Genomic DNA, 18,046 nt, shown 5'->3' on the forward strand with positions numbered 1-18,046 from the left:
ACATGCTGTACTAGAATTATGGGATAAATCAAATTATAAGTACTTTGTTTGATATATGTAACATTAATTTTGGAAAAGATTTCTTTTTAATTAAAAGAGATAAACAGAGTGATTCAGTAGCACTTAACATATGAGATGATCACAATAAAGTTCTATAGGCTTTAATTTGTTGGAATAAAATTTACCTGCTAACAGACCAGACTATAACTTTTTCATTTCAGGTCATCTGGTACTTATTATCAATTAAGTTTTTAAACTACCCCTAATGATACAGAAATTTGAGTATAGATCAAGATGTAAGGCATAGTAGGAAGAAACACAGAAGTATTACTTCTAAATAGCAAAGGGTCAGAAAGAAAAGAATCTATAAATGGCAATGTATGCCACAAAATGATTTTCTAATAAAAGGTGAATAAATACAATTCTTAGTTCTGGCCATTTCCTCCAGGAAAAAAGGTTACAAAAACTTTAGATACTACCATGTCCCTGAAGCCTGTACTTAAATAAGGAACTAAAATTATTATCCTAATTGATTCCAACAGTTCTAAGATATCTTTCAAAATACACTGCTACATATTTCCATTGGGGAAAATAATTTTGAATGTTTCCTTATAGGCCTCATTATGTGCTCCCTTCCATATGAAGGCAAAAGAACCACAGTAAACAACCCCAAATAGGTTATTTTCCAAAAGTTCCACTGTTTAGATAATCACATTATTCTAGAAATGTTCCATATTCAATTAATAAAGTTTACCATTCCCTTGAGGGGCAGATGCTTAGGAACTTATCCTATAAGTGTTTAGGCATTTTATTAAAGAAATCTATATTTAAACGAATACCCAAAAAATCTATTCTTAACTGTGCTCTCTTGAAAATACTATTAAACTTAATCACTGTTTTTGTGATATTTCACTTAATCCAACATACGTACGAAACAAATAAATTTTGTGAATACCAAATATTTGTGACAACAATAAATACCAAAAGTTAAAGGAAGCTACTTGCATTAGAAATTATAACTGCATGTACTTCCTATGAATATTAAGTTCTATTATATTATAGAATCGCCCTGTGAGAAAATACCCATACACCTATAAAGACTACAATTTAAACTTAGTTTTAGTTGCTATAATTATGTAAATAAACGTCAAACATGGAGATCTGGGAGGGAAAAATAGAAAGACAATCATTAAGAGAAGATACAGGCTTAATACCAAACAAAAATATAAAGATGTCTTAGCTAACTATGTCTTTTGGTGAATTTCTGATTGGTACGACAGTTGTGTTAAAAAGGAGAATGACCAAAATGCAATCTGTGTCTTCTGTACTAGACTATGAATTCCTAGGGAGAGATATGTTTCACTCATCTTTTCATCACTAGAACCAAACCTGGTAACTAGTAGATGAGTATTAATGTTTGATGAATCAATGAATGAATGAATAACAGTGAGTGAACAAATGAATGAACATATCAGGTTTTTGTTTCCCTCTAGATTAACGTCTCTTGAATTCTTTTCACTTTAAATTCTTCTACAGGTCTTGTGAGATATAAATGGAAACATTCTGTATTCATTTTGGCTTGCTGCTCTAGGAAGAAACACAATTGTGGAGGTGTCTACCCAGCAGTGGAGGCCTAAAAGAATGCTAAAGAAAATAACTGATTCAGTCAGAATTGTTACTAAATATTCTACTAATCAGAGGTGTTTTTCAGTAAAGCTCTTCTCATATGACACATCCGTAGGTGTAAACAGAATGAGTAGAAGACGTAATAAAATTGCATTTCCCTGGATCGACAATGAATCGAAAATGCAGAAGCATTTCATTTGTAAGCTCTAACTTCTAGTTTCTAACTACTCAAGTCTTATACAACTTCCCTTTTCATTTTACTATTGTCATCCTCAGATTAGAATTTTTCTTTCACAGGTTAACAGAAAAGAAATGTTTCAGCAGCAAATGAGATAAACATGTATTCAAGACTAAGAATATAAAAGCAGTTGGAATACTAAAATATTTTTAAACGTAACACAACAAGCAATGACACTTGACAGCGTTAAGTCATAAAATTTTATAATAGAAATATAAGCATCTTTAGGAATGTCCGTTCATTGTATATTGCAGAGGATACCAAGACTTAAACAGGCTAAGCAACTGATTCAAGGTTATAAAACTAGTTAGTCACAGAAATCTGGTATCCTAACTCCTGGTGGGCAGGAAGGGGAGGCAGGATTTCCAGTACATTGCACTGACTTCTCCATATGTAAAAGAGAAGAGGTACATCAAAATAACTCACAACAGTGAATAACTCAATATACAACCTGTCTGCAGCCATCACTGCCAGTGCCATTCACTGCTGATATGGATATCTCTACTCTTTATATGTATAGGGTTCCTTCAAATTAAAATCCAAGCAAAAATGTTCCTGTCAAATTTTAATTAATCCTTACTATGGCTCTACAAGATGAGTAAGATAAGCATTATTGCCTTATTTAGAAGCAAGGAAACTTAGGCACATATGGCTGAGAGTCAGTTAAAATTAATAAGGTCTCTGGGCTCTCAACCCTTATTTCTTTAAAAAAAATAAATAAAAATCAAAGCCCACCCTAATTCGCACCACATAATCTCCTACAACTTGAAATGATTTGGATATACTTTCTTATATATACTTAAATTAATATGTGTTTATTTGGTTATCACATATGGGGATAATAACTTTCCAAACTTAAAGACATTTATAGAAATCGCTCAGTAAAATATAAGCAGGTTACCAAAATCAGACACGTTTATATATTTCAATGAAGCTTTCATCAATAACTGTTTAGGCCGCAGACTACCTATTGATAAGAATTCTACCGTAACAAAAACATCAACAGAGAGCTTTAAAAGTACGCTAACTGATACAAATACTGAACAAAACACCACACTTTCATAGGCTGAGATAATATTTTTTAGCCACCCTCTGAATACAAGGAAGAAATGTAGAAATCAAAGCTCACACTCTTCTTGGTATTTGTAACCAGCATGCTAAACCTGTTGCTTGTGCCTCTTAGGAAAAATTGTAGAAGAGTTGGCATACATTTCTAAAAGGTTAATAAAAGTACTGTACCTCATTATTACCCTAGAAAAATCTAGTATATGAACATTCAAAATTTTTTCTAAGTCAGGTTTTAAACAGTAGAGAAAATAGTACATATCATAAACTGTACTCTTAAGGGAATAGATAAGAAAGGCTTTATACCAAAGAAATAGCCCAATATATTACTAGTTTAAAAACACAGAAAAACATATTCAATATAATAAAGCTAGTCTTTACTAGTAGTGTTGGTTCCCCTTCAAGAAAATAGGGTTTTTACCTGATATAGTTTACGAATTGAAGGTTTTATGTGAAACATATTGCCATTGCCACTATCCACAAAACATTTTACATTTCTACTGTATTAGTTACCTGACGAAATTATATGTATATACTTATATTATAGCTCCTAAGTGTTTTTATTTTATGAAGTACAGGATAAAAGCCTACACCTATATCCATATCTTTCATATTTCCAGTATCTCTAATGAAAATTGTTAGGTTATCATAAAGTAGGAGTGGTTTCAGGACCACGGACAGAGGAATGTCCTGTCTCTGAACACGCTACGAGGGTGCAAAGTTAAAGGGTTTGTTTACAACAAATAAAGGCAGGGCAGGCACAGTGATTATACCCTCTTAGTACTCTAATTAGAAAACAACTAATTTATTGGGATGGAGGAATACAGAGAGCTAGAGAGAAAAATGAATATGTTACTACTATAGATTAGCTCTTAATTGCCTGTCCAAGTTGCTATTTGTCTTTAAAAGTATGTACTGGAAACTAATTTGAAGGTAACACAAATTCACATGTTCTTCCGTAAACTGTAAGACGCTATTCCATATAAAGGAGCGGTGGTTTAAAAAATAGCATATGCTAATTCATAAATACACGTACAGCACCTGCACTGTTGTGACCAAACCATCTGTTTAATGCCACACATATTTTAGGGTTTCTCATTGAATATAAAAGGTGTATTTATTCTATACCTTCTACCTAAACAGCTCCTGTTCTCCTCTGGGGGGTAGGGTGGGAAGGAAAGACAAATCACCTCCAGGGGAATTAAAGGTATTGTTACAGAAATATTTAGACATCATTCACAGAGAGAAAGACCCCGAACTGACTGAGGGGGTTTAAACAGAAACAGGTAAACACCCAGCTCTCTCCATTTCCTAACACGTCCGTTTTGTATTAATGGAAGACTTCCAGATTAGTAAAACACTGGAGGGCGTCTCTCCACGCCACCCTAGACAGAAAAGGTTCCAAAAGGCCAGAAATCACAACCTAAAATCACAGTTCCAAGAATGCAACCCTTGACTATCCCATCAGAAACTCTATAAGGCATCATTTTTATCCTGCCCAACAGAAAGCTTATGTTCTCTTTACCACCACCCCATTAGGGAGAATAAAATGAACGGAGGCGACATATATGTACTGCCGTGCTGGCACATACGGGCTGGCACATATGTGCACGGGAAGCTGTACATATATGCCCGGACATATACATCATGCTGTGCGTGCCTGTGCATGGAAGGCGGCTCCGCAGAGGCCGGAGGAATGCTTCCCTTGGGCAGCCCCTGCGCCCTTGACATGACAGCAGCGATCTGTCTCCTCTCCTCTTCGCTCAGCCGGCTCAGATCCGCCTCCATGCCGGCCGGAGTCACGGTGTGCAAGGGGCTCCCCGCCCCGCCAGCCCCTTCTCCGGCAGCCGCTACTGCCGCCGCCAGCCCTTCGGGGAGCCCTTCCCCTTCCAAGCTCGCCTCGTTGCCCATGGCTTAGGGAAACTCGGGGCCACCGCGCTCCCTCCTTGTGCTGTCTCCCCGCCGGGAAGCCCGTGGCCGCAGGAGCAACCGGAGACGGGGGCTGCCGCCGGGCGTGCAGACGGCGAAGTCCCTGAACACCAGGCGGAGATTAGTCCCTCTTGCAGGTGATGACCGAGGCCAGTGACTCCTCCATGTTGGACAACGCCAGGCAACCTTTGCGGAAGACAACTCCCGACGCCGCCTTAGCGCCCCAAGCCGGGGAAAAGCAGATCTGAGCGGTGCCAGCTGGGCGCCGTCTGCCCCTCCCACCGTGCCCCGCCTCCTCGCCGGCGCCCTCGCAGTGCGCATGCCCCTCTTGGAACAGGTGATGCCTGCGCCCGCACCCATCCCACTCTGCGTCGCTCTGTATCCTTCCTCACCGTCAGCACCGACTTAAAGGAGCCCAGCGAGAGCACAGCTAAAAAGAACAAAACAGCCGACGTTTCTTTCAGGCATATTTCAGGATGCCTCAACCCTAGTTTTAGCGGACTACATTCAAGGGGACAGGGAAGGGGGTTTGAGGGGAGGTGTCTGTTTCCATTCCATCTTTGACTCATGGGATTTGTAGTTTTCTTTCTTTTTTCTTTTTTTTTTTTTCTTAAGGGAGAACTTTAAAAGATTCTAGGAATGTTTTCAGGTAACTGGAGATTAACAGAGAAGCCAGATACCTTTGGAACAAATTTCCCCAAAGGAGATAAAACTGGCCGTTTTCATTTAGAATTTTGCCAGAACAGTTATTTTATAATCTTAGATACAGTATGAGTAAGAAGGTAAGGTTTTTGAATGCTTACCGCTGTGTTGTTCCCTAAAGGGACTACGCAAAAGTAAAGATTTGGAGAAATTGCAGATAGGATACTGTAGTAAGATCCAGATTGTCGAATATTAAAATGTTATAATAGTGTGAACTTTTAAGACGTGTGTTCAACCCTTTTCTGTACAACTGTGGGCCCAGAAAAATTAACTTGTGTAGAGTCACACAGCTGGCTAGCAGCAGAGGTATAACTAATACCCACTCTTTCAGAGCCACCCACCAACATATTCTCTTTTCTTGCTGCTGCGCTCTTTGGAAGGAAGTGTTTTAGTTCAGCACTGGATCTGCAGCCCCAATTTTGCTACCCATTTCCTAACAAGGTGGACTTAATGTCCCAATTGTTGAAATTAAACAAAATCAAAAGCTAACAACTGGGAACGAAAGAATAAATCAAACAGAAATGAATGCGTTGCTCAGAAAGTTTCCTAGGTTTTGTAATAATCATTATAATAGTTTGTTATTGTGCATTACACTTGTATCAAAACTAAATAATGGCACAGTTGTAACAGTTTGTACTAAATTTCCTGCTTTGGAAGATGGCTGGTCGGCAGATGAACTATTATTACTGGCTGAGTTCCTAGAAGAACTTTGATTCTCTTGTAAGATGCTGAGATGTGACTTCTAAAGTCAAAACTGCAAAGTTATTCATTTAAATAAAGAAGAGAACGCTCACACTTCATACAAACAAATCAAGCTGAGGCAACCTGACAGTCCAGTGGCCACATATGGGGGCAAATACACTGTTGTCATACATCCTGGAAAGGAGTTTGCTTCAAAAAAGTAGATAATTAGGTACACAATTCTGAATCATAATGCCTTCTCTGACAAAATGAGTAACTGCTTCATGGCTCAGGCTACCCTCGGAATAAGTAACACTCTAGATGAAGGTGAGGTAGGAGATGATTCACATGCTGGCTATTTTCTAATAGTATGCTCAAGTTTTGTGAGAATAAAATATATTGATGTACTCAGATTCACAAACCACAAGCTTAAAAAACTGGTAAGATAAATACCCTTTCAAACTCTAGCCTCAGAATAATACCAAAACTGAGAAAATACATTGTTAACTCTATATTCTCTGCCACTGTACATGGAAAGGAGCTTGTCAAGTAGTAAGAAATAAAAAAGTGATAGTCAACATGCAAAGTAATGTTGACAGGCTCAACAAAAAGCAGTAATTTGTAAAATAGGAATGTTATAACCCATTGTGCAAATATGTGCATTTACTTTCTCCTTGCCTACTCTCTCCCAGGAGCAAACATCATCAGAAAAGACAAAAATGGGACGTGTGGTGGGAAGAGTAAATGAACTGTGAAAACAAGAGATGTGACGGTGACACTGGGAAACTTATCGCTTGTTGACTCTTTTTTTTTTAAAGGATTTTGCCATGGGGCTTCCCTGGTGGCGCAGTGGTTGAGAGTCCGCCTGCCGATGCAGGGGACACGGGTTCGTGCCTGGTTCCGGGAGGATTCCACGTGTTGCGGAGCGGCTGGGCCCGTGAGCCACGGCCGCTGGGCCTGCGTGTCCGGAGCCTGTGCTCCGCAACGGGAGAGGCCACAACAGTGAGAGGCCCGCGTACCACAGGAAAAAAAAAGGACTTTGCCTTTGGGACCTTTATAACTATTGAGTTTGAGGTAACATTTATTTTTTTAATCCTTTATTTGGGCTTAGTTGCTTATACTGGGGAGGTGTTTCTGACTTAAAGAGAAATGCTAGAGCAGAGTCCAGGTGCATTCCTTTTGTGTGAATTCTCAGAATTCTAAGGGGATGAGGATGAGAAGTTAAAGGCTAGGATAACTTTATGGAATTTCTCTTTGTTTACTCAGCAAACTATCATAATTACTTTAATTCTGCAAATTAATCAATGGTACTAGATTCAAAATCTTTATTGCTTCCTGTTCATTATATAGTTAATAATCATTTATTTGAATTTTGATTTAACTTAACAAGCTGATAGTTCAGCTCCCATTCACTTAGCTTGATAGGTAGGTCATGAAATGAATCAATTTCTGAAAACCTCCACTCATATACTGTTATGTCTTTCTAACATTTCTCAACTCCAGAAAACCACATCTTTTCTCTTTTAATTCTTGTCTCACTTTCCCAGGTAGTTTCTATTTCGGTAGATTAGAACCAATCTAAATGTGATAGTTAACAACTAAACATAACTAGGTCATGATTCTTTGGAATGGGGTGGCCCAGTCTACCCAAGTCCTTACAGATACCATTCAACGGAGATAAAAATCAAACAGACCACCTCATATGTGGTCACACGTGTAATACTTGAATAAGTTAAGGACTGCAAGAATTGAAGTTAGAATAGTCTTCATCAAATATCGAAAAATGTGTAGTCTCACTACTTTTTAAAAACCTACAATTAAATAAACTTCATATAATTTAATGTAGCCTAGTTAATTAAAATAATAGCATATGTTTATTAAACTCTAGCAGGCATAATGTGAATACTTATTTATTAAATGCCTTTTATGTCCCTATTAAGACCTTTATAATAATGCTAGTGAGTGTTTTGTAAGCTAAATTCAAAAGTAAAAACACCAAAATGTTCATTGCAGCTCTATTTACAATAGCCTGGAGATGGAAACAACCTAAGTGTCCATCATTGGATGAATGGATAAAGAAGATGTGGCACATATATACAATGGAATACTACTCAGCCATAAAAAGAAATGAAATTGAGCTATTTGTAATGAGGTGGATAGACCTAGAGTCTGTCATGCAGAGTGAAGTAAGTCAGAAAGAAAAAGACAAATACCGTATGCTAACACATATATATGGAATTTAAGGGAAAAAATGTCATGAAGAACCTAGGGGTAAGACAGGAATAAAGACGCAGACCTACTGGAGAACGGACTTGAGGATATGGGGAGGGGGAAGGGTGAGCTGTGACAGGGCAAGAGAGAGTCATGGACATATACACACTAACAAACGTAAGGTAGATAGCTAGTGGGAAGCAGCCGCATGGCACAGGGATACTGGCTCGGTGCTTTGTGACCGCCTGGAGGGGTGGGATAGGGAGGGTGGGAGGGAGGGAGACGCAAGAGGGAAGACATATGGGAACATACGTATATGTATAACTGATTCACTTTGTTATAAAGCAGAAACTAACACACCATTGTAAAGCAATTATACCCCAATAAAGATGTTAAAAAATTTTTTTAAAACATTTACAAGAAAAAAAAACAAAAACAAAAGTAAAAACAGATTGAACCTTTCTGGAAAATAATTTCACAGTACTTATCAAGAGCCTTAAAAAGATTCATAACCTGTGATACCCTTTTGGAAACCAGTCCTGAAGAGATCATTTGAGTTACAAAAATGATTTTGTGAAAAAAAGTTCACTGCACTATTATTTACAACAGCAATAAAGTAAAACAGTTATTACTCCTCAAAACAGAGAAATAAAATCTGGTATAACTAGATGGTAGTATTTTATGAAGATATTTATTTAAAATAATGCTTTTAAAGAGTTCATTATAACATGGGGAAAATTTCTCAAAGTATACACGAGGTAAATTTTCATAAAGTTATATACTCAAATGTGCAAAAAGATGAAACCACTAAAATGCACAGAAAAAGTAATAGAGGAAACAAGACAATGAACAAAATCCATATATATTTAATGGCAAGACCATAGGTAATCTTCCTTTTTCTTTACAATTTTCTATATTTTCCAAATTTTCCAAAATGAATTTGTAGGTTGTAATGGTGAAACAGCACTAGTAATTATTACTAATCTTTTTTTTTAACAGCAAAAGTAACACAACCCGTTCAGCTAGGGAATCAAAATGTGAACATCTTTTTGTAACAAACGCCTCTGAAGAAGCTGAAGAAAATGATGCAGTATATATCCTAACAGTGAATTCATATGACGTGATGAGTGCTACAACTCAAACAATTCTTGTACTTTCTGTATTTAAAAGTCCATGCAGGGCTTCCCTGGTGGCGCAGTGGTTGAGAGTCTGCCTGCCAATGCAGGGGACACGGGTTCGTGCCCCGGTCCCGGAAGATCCCACATGCTGTGGAGCGGCTGGGCCCGTGAGCCACAACTACTGAGCCTGCGCGTCTGGAGCTTGTGCTCCGCAACAAGAGAGGCCACGACAGTGAGAGGCCTGCGCACCGCGATGAAGAGTGGCCCCCGCTCGCCGCAACTAGAGAAAGCCCACGCACAGAAAAGAAGACCCAGCACAGCCAAAAATAAATAAAAAAAAAAAAAAAAAAAAAAAGTCCATGCATTCCTAGTGTATGTGTGGATGTATATATTCATGTTTGTATAAGTATACTGAGCGTGACTTTTTTTGTTGTTTTTTTTTGGGGGGGGTTGTTTTGTTTTGTTTTTTGCGGTACGCGGGCCTCTCACTGTTGTGGCCTCTCCCGTTGCGGAGCACAGGCTCCAGACGCGCAGGCTCAGCAGCCATGGCTCACTGGCCCAGCCGCTTCGCGGCACGTGGGATATTCCCGGACCGGGGCACAAACCCGTGTCCCCTGCATCGGCAGGTGGACTCTCAACCACTGCGACACCAGGGAAGTCACATGACATATTTTTATATAGACACATATGTTTTTTTAATGTTCCCTCTCTAACAGAAGGTAAGAGAGGATTGTTAATTTAGTGGAGGAGGAACCTGCAGTGGCTTAAGGTCCAACCTCATTTTTGCTGTGGTTGAGCTGTTTCTCAATTGCTCTTCTCAGCCATTTTTGTGAGCTCTGCTTTCAAATGAGATTTGCAGAAAATGAGATTTGAAGAAAATTCAAGTGAGAGTACAGTTGATTATGAACTGGCTTCTCAATTTTGATTGAAAAAAACATGAAAAGTCTTTTAGAGAAAAGTTTGATAAATATATTTTTGAATTCTGACATCTGGAATATCAGGCAGTTTCCTTCCCTTTATACTTTTTCCCAAACTAAATCTGTAATTTAAAATAAAAGAGAAAGTTGCTTGTATTAAAATATGTTTTTATAGGTGTGGAGAAAAGGGAACCCTCCTACACTGTGGGAATGTAAATTAGTAGGACCACCATGGAGAACAGTATGGAGGTTCCTTAAAAAACTAAAATAGAAGTACCATATGATCCAACAATTGCACTCCTGGGCATATATCTGGATAAAACCATAATCCAAAAGTATATATGCACCCCAATGATCATAGTAGCACTATTTACAATAGCCAAGATATGGAAGCAACCTAAATGTCCGTCGACAGAGGAATGGATAAAGAAGATGTGGTACATATACACAGTGGAATATTACTCAGCCATAAAAAAGAATGAAATAATGCCATTTGCAGCAACATGGATGGACCTAGAGATGATCATACTAAGTGAAGTAAGTCAGACAAAGACAAATATCATATGATATCGTTTCTATGTGGAATCTAAAAAAAGGTACAAATGAACTTATTTACAAAACAGAAATAGAGTCAGAGATGTAGGAAACAAACTTATGGTTACCGGGGGAAAAGGTGTGTGTGGGGGGGTAAATTGGGAGATTGGGATGGACATATATACACTACTATATATAAAGTAGATAACTAATAAGGACTTACTGTATAGCACAGGGAACTCAATATTCTGTGATGACCTACATGGGAAAAAAATATAAAAAAGAGTGGATATATGTGTATGTATAACTGATTCACTTTGCTGTACAGCAGAAACTAACACAACACTGTAAATCAACTATACTCCAATAAAAATTAAAAAAATAAAAATAAAAGAAATGCTACTGAAAAAAAGTTCCTATAGACATAAAATGTGTAAAATATTAAGAATAAAATTAGTTTCTATGTCACTTTACAGTATTACTTTGTAAATTGAAAATTATTACTAAGTCATGAGGTTGTAACAGATTATTCAGCATTATTTATTCACCCATTTTATAAATAGGCTTTTAGAATTCAGAGCCTACTCTTTGGAAAACCTGGATGAGTGTGCATGTCTTTACTTCATGGTTTTTGGAATGGCAAGGTGTTACATTACATCCTTGCTCTGCCATCTTACACCTACTTTGGGGTTAGTAAGTCATTGACTCTTCCAGAACTTGAGGTTCCTTTCTCTACTGTGAAAATAGAGAAGATTGTATATTACCTCTCAGGGTTCTTGTGATAATGGGATATGAGAAAAAGATGTGAATGCACTTGTAAACTGGGATGCATAGTAGGGCAGCTGTGATAGATTGTTGCCCTACTGGTCCTCAATGAATCACACGTCCATGTATTCACAGCCCTTTACAGTGGGACTGCCACACTTCCCATCAGAGATAGGGTCTGTTTCCTCACCCCTTCACTGGAAATGAACCCCTGCCTTATTTTTACCAAAAGAATGTGGTGGGAGTGGCATGGAACTTCCCAGGTTAGCCTTCCAATCTGGCCCTCTCCATACCAGGAGACCTCTGTGCTCAGAATAGCCCAGACTCCACGAAGAGAGGAGCCCAGCTGCCGCAGCCTCCAGCGATCTAATCTGCGGTCTTACGAGTCCCCTGGATCACCCTGCCAGCTACAGTCACCTCAGTGAACCAGCTGAAACCAGCAAAACTGCCCAATCAACCCAAGCATCATAAGACAAAATGATAACAGTTATTATAGTAATTATTACCTTAAGTCACTACGTTTTGGGGATTTTATTTAAAGTACTTAACTGATCATTCAGTTTTTATACATTATGATTATGTATAACCTCTCAAAGTTCCCTTTTCACTCTTTGAATTCTAGTGACTTTTTACCCATTTACTGTCCAGTTGGACTTGAGCTATTTGTTCAAATTTTTCAAATACCACCCTTCTAAACTATCAATGGGAAAGAGCCCAATTATACCAAATACTTACATGCTTGTGTTGTGAAAGGCTAAAACAATAAAATATACGGTAAGATTTTTGAACTACGTAATGCTGTCCAAATATAAAGTTATATGAAAAAAGTGGAAAACTTATTCATGAGAATTTTTCTGAGGGAGACCAAGTCGAGAAACTGGTGGGACGGGAGGACACTCAAGGTCCCACTCAAGACAGTGGCTAGATGACAGATGTGCAGATTCCTAGATGAAACACTTGGAATCAGAGGTTCAAAAATATTTTTAGGATTTTATAAAGTTAATATGATACATAAACTTTAACCGTGCCTTTAATATATATCCAGGAAGACCTATTAATATTCACATTAACTTTTAAAGGATTCAGGATCACATCAACTAGAGGATACTTAGTTTTACTTAGCTGGATGATAGACTGGAGTTCAGACATTTTGGAAGAGAAGATAGGGCTTATGTGAATTGCTCTGCAGAATAAAGAGAGAGAGCAATTTGAGTTGGTTGAGCAGCATCCAGTGGAAGACAAAAGTAGAGAAACGTGTAAGGGAAGGAGGGGACCCGATGCCACTTACTTTGTGGAAAGGGGAAATGGAAATGTTCTCACTGTACTAGCTTTGTCTCTCACATGCAAATTACAGGAAAGTCCACATTACTAAGGCATGTGTACATGGATTCTTTGAGAGGTGAGGGGTGGCACAGAAAGAGATGCAAAGCTTTACATCCAAGCTGATAAACATTAAAACTACAGGCACTATACAATAGCTACTGTATAATTACTGTATAAAATTATTGTATAATTTTATTATATTGTTATACAATAATTTATACTGTATAATAAAATACTATTTTATTATTGTATAATTTTTTTCCAAATCCATGTGTAGTGGTAAAGAATTTCATAATTTCCTTTGTATTTGTATATAGAAATACCTTGAAACTAGTGGAATATGATACCTAAATAGGGGAATCTGTTTAGTAAACATGTTAAGGTTCATTATTTTCCCAGTTATAGCTTCTAGATTAATTACAACAAAAAATAAGGAAGTTGATTAATTTTGATTACATGATTAAATTAAGGGTGTTTGTCATTATTGATTTGGATACATTTGTAAAACTTGAGTGATGTACCTCTGGTGAAACCTTGTGAAACATGACCTCTGCATATTGCTAAACTGTCTAAAACTTCTAAATAGAACACTACTATCTCTAAATATATATATATGTGTATATATATATACACATATATATGCAGTAAGATATCACATGCATACACACGTGAAGGAGCCGAAGGTCAAAGGACATCTGACCGCTGTGTTTCCGTCATTATTATCATATATGCTAAAGTGCAAGGTTTATTATGGTTTGCAGAGAGCCCCATAATTTTCCCATGTGCTCATTCCAAACTAATGGGAGAAAACTTTGGAAAGTTTTGCTCTTGTCTGTATGCAAGCAGAAAAAGAAGACATAAATTTCAATAGGGATATGTAAAGAGTAATTGGAAAAAATTACAAATTATTCAAACAACAACGGTTCACAGCCCTGAGAGGATCTTACATAGACATTTTGAGAAAGATCAATAGCTAGGCCTCATCTCAGGCAAATTCAATCAGAATCTTGAGGAAGGGGGTGGCATTCGTATTTCTGAAAGCTCCCCAGATGATTGTAATATACAGCTTGAGTTGAGAACTACTGCTTTGAAAGATTAGTGGATTTTAATGTCAGAATTACAAGACTGAAAACAAGAAAGAGGCACTTGGGAATCAGTGTAGACTTTTCTTTGAAGCTGCAGCCAAAGGCATCTGCAACATAGTTGCCATCATCAGAAATGAATTTTGAAGAAAAAGGTAAAAAAAGACACAGATTTACTCTGTTCAAAATGGTGGTATATGCATTTGGAATATGGTGTACAATTCTGGCCACTGCATTTTGCAAAATGTGTAATAGAGTTAAGAAAGGTACAGCAAATTAAAGAAAAAGCAATATCAATCACTTCAATCTAGACGTTTGAAGGGGGAATCTAGAAATACTGGAGCCTCTTACTGAAGAATATGAATTTGAAATATTCACCAAAATCTGGTAAACTAAAACGAAGGGGCTTTTTAGATACAGGGAAAAGACATGCTTAAGAAAAAAAAATAATAGGGTACAGTACATTTATGGATTTTTTTACATCTCAAATTAGTTTGAAGGATGCAAACTCTTCACCAACATCATTTTTCTCCCCTTTTGGGCAAGTAGCTAAGCCACAGTTGCCAATTTCTCTTGCAGTTTTATGTGGCCTTGTGACCCAGCTGCACCTAATGAAAATGTGCTCCTTCCAGGCCGAGCCCAAAGGAATTCTGGTGTTCAGCCTGTGGTTGGTAGGGATGGAGACAACATGTCCACTCTAGTGGGTCCATGGATTGAAGATGACAGAGTCATTGGGTAGGTTCCATCAGGAGGGTTCCCTGGATGACCATGTGTGGAATTCTGCATTCCCCTACTGACACCACTTTCCCTGGACAGTTTTGTAAATGAGGGGGACAATATATGTATCATATTCGAACCATAGTATATTTGTTTTCTTGGTGTTTTTGTTAAAGTAGTCAGCATTATCTTAACTAATCCAAGATAGCAAAGAGGTAATTCTATACAGGAGAAACTAACATTAATAAAATACATCCCCTCCGTACCCATTCCACATCAGTGCTCCTGGTTCCATTTTCCTTTTGGAATAGCAGGATGGGTAAACCTGGGTGCCTCACTGATCCCTGAAAATGCCATGCTCACCTCTTCTTCAGCTTTTGTTCTTTCTTAATCTGGCAAAGTTGTGCCCTCACCTCTATCCATCTATGCATTTCTCGAGGCCAAGCTCAAGGCCCATTTACCATAATAAGACCTTTTCCTACTCTGAAGCTGCTATTGTTCTCCATTGTTATTTGAAAATCCTATTACCCATTTGACATTTATTTACATATGTTCTTGCTTTATTTGATTAACTGTTTCAGAACTGAGTTCTTAGACTGAATCAAAAGTGTTCTTGTTTCTCTTGCAGTCCCATCAGTATCAAGTGCACACAGTGCTCAAACCAACAGACATTAAATGCATTACTTAGTGAGGAGTCTTCAGGTTAAAAACACAAATAATGCAAAAAACACATTAGGTTATTTTGCAGAGGACATCTACAAGGTGGAGGGAGTAAGGAAATGTTTTCATTGAGATAAAAGAAACCTCTTCTGTAAAGGTACAATTTTTAACCCATAAATAACATATTCAGTATATTACTAAGGTAGTCTCTTCAGTATTTTATCTATTCTTGCCTCAGTTAATCCTTCTGACAGTCCTGTCATTTAACTACTGTTTTGTCCATTTTATAAATGAGAAAACAGAGATTCAAGAAAGTGATTTAAATTTCTTAAGGTCACTTAACCAATAAATAACAAGAGAGAATTCAAACCTAACTCAACCTGAATCTTATAACTACTACTTTCTTCACTTATATTAAAATACCTTCCATTTCTAACCGGAAAAGACAGTCACTGCTAAAGAGTCTATATGAGGTGGTACGTCTTGTGGCCACTTTCAGAACTTGGCTAATACATTAAGTATATTAGAGGTACATGTATTTTAACATGCTAATCAAAAATTATAATAATAATTGAAAAATGGCATATAATACTTTAATTGTTTAAGAACTATCCCATGTAGACAGAGAGAGGGGAAAAAATATTTCAGAAAGAAGCAATAGGGCTTCCCTGGTGGCCCACTGTTTAAGAATCCGCTTGCCAATGCAGGGGACACGAGTTCGAGCCCTGGTCTGGGAAGATCCCACATGCCGTGGAGCAACTAAGCCCATGCACCACAACTACTGAGCCTGCGCTCTAGAGCCCGCGATCCACAACTACTGAGCCCGCATGCCACAACTACTGAAGCCCGCGCACCTAGAGCCTGTGCTCCTCAAAGAGAAGCCACCGCAATGAGAAGCCCGTGCACCACAAAAAAGAGTAGCTCCCACTCGCCACAACTAGAGAAAGCCATGCGCAGCAACAAAGACCCAACGCAGCCAAAAATAAATGAATAAAATAAATTTAAAAACAAGAAGTAATAAAACTTTCTCATGATTTTCTAGGCTAATTTAATTTTAAAAGTTGCCTTCATCATTATCAATTTATCATGTTTTATTTGCATTTAATGCTAGATGTCTTGCCACAAATCACAGGGTATGAATTTTTTTGTTCACCATTTCAGGAGCCATTTGGAGAATTTATTTCCAACAGAGTTCTAGATTGGCTAGGTTAATTATTGATGAGCAAGCAGGGGGTGGAAAGGATTTTATATAATTCTGCCTCAGGCTTCCCAAGTCTTCCATTTGACTTAGTACTAATATTAAAAAAAAAAAAAATCAGTGTCTGCTATTGGCGGATGGTCCACAATCTGCCCGTAATAATAACTTCACGTTTTCTAATGGCCTTCACTGCAGGGATCTCCAGCTTTTGAAACCCGACAGCCATACAATACTGCAATAACCATCACAGGTCTGTTTTACAAATGGTTAAACTGCAGAAATGAATCAATGAGCCAGTCTCCAGCTTAACTCTTGAATCATTTATACTTGCCACTAGTGAAGTTTAATTTTTCACACATTTTGTTATCATCATCCATCTCATAAGACCAAAGACATACCAATCACAAATTCAAAATTTGAGCACTTCCAAGAAAAAAAGTAATTGTATCAATCTAATAAATGATACTCCAAGATAATCATGGTCTTGTATTGATTTCTTTGCCATTCTTGGCTGGAAATGGTGGGTATTTTTAATCACAGATAGTAGAAGACTCAAACAGAAACTGCTAGAGAGATCTTCCGCAAGTAAAGGCTCCTTCTGAAGAGAACAATATAGTTTCTTTCTAGTCATTTTGTGGGTGTCATTCCATCCTCAAATGCATCCTGAAAAAAGATGAACTATCTGGCACCAGAAACAAGGTCATACCTTGTAGCCCATCAATTTGCTTTAGGTGTCCAAGAAGTCCATCTTGGAATCATCTCTTTCCTACTTGCCTGCCTTAATGGCTAGTGATGACCTCCTGGCTTGGCTCAGTGGGGCAGGCTGCCTTCATTCAGCAACCAGTTTGAGAACCTACTATGTGCTGATGCTAGAAATATATTGTGATACAAAGGATTCAAATCAGGTTTCCTGGTTCCTGTGCTTAAAAAGTGTATAATGTAGTGGGGGGAAACAGATACTTTTAAAAGTATTTACAGATTGCTTATCTTCAAAAATGTCAAGCCAGCTTATTTGGACAAGTCCTCCCGTTGCAAAAAACTGAGTTGGTCAAAATACGTTTAGAAGAAGGTGAAGATGCATCACAGAGCTGATAATACAGCGAAGTATTACCAGTCCCAAACTGAAGGGACGTAGAAACCCGTGCTGAGAGCATTTGCGGATTCAGAAAAATGTCAGCCTTCCTTTCAACAGCCTTGTAGAGTGATGAAGACCGAAATAAAAGCCCAGAGTCTGCAAATGGTGAAGAGACTGACATGAGATCCTCCCAATAAGCTAGAAC

General features: G+C 37.9%; 1 protein-coding gene across 1 annotated transcript in view; it reads right to left on the reverse strand.

Moving 5' to 3' along the window:
- Positions 1-4,840, reverse strand: part of PCLO (piccolo presynaptic cytomatrix protein) — a 366,488-nt gene extending 361,648 nt beyond the window's left edge. Inside the window, exon 1 of the mRNA XM_065883956.1 lies at positions 4,590-4,840. Coding sequence (XP_065740028.1) covers positions 4,590-4,840 — 251 coding nt within the window. The remainder of the gene's footprint in view (positions 1-4,589) is intronic.
- Positions 4,841-18,046: the final 13,206 nt, after the last annotated feature.

Source organism: Phocoena phocoena, chromosome 9 (assembly GCF_963924675.1).
Source record: "Phocoena phocoena chromosome 9, mPhoPho1.1, whole genome shotgun sequence".
NCBI classification, from domain to species: domain Eukaryota; kingdom Metazoa; phylum Chordata; class Mammalia; order Artiodactyla; family Phocoenidae; genus Phocoena; species Phocoena phocoena.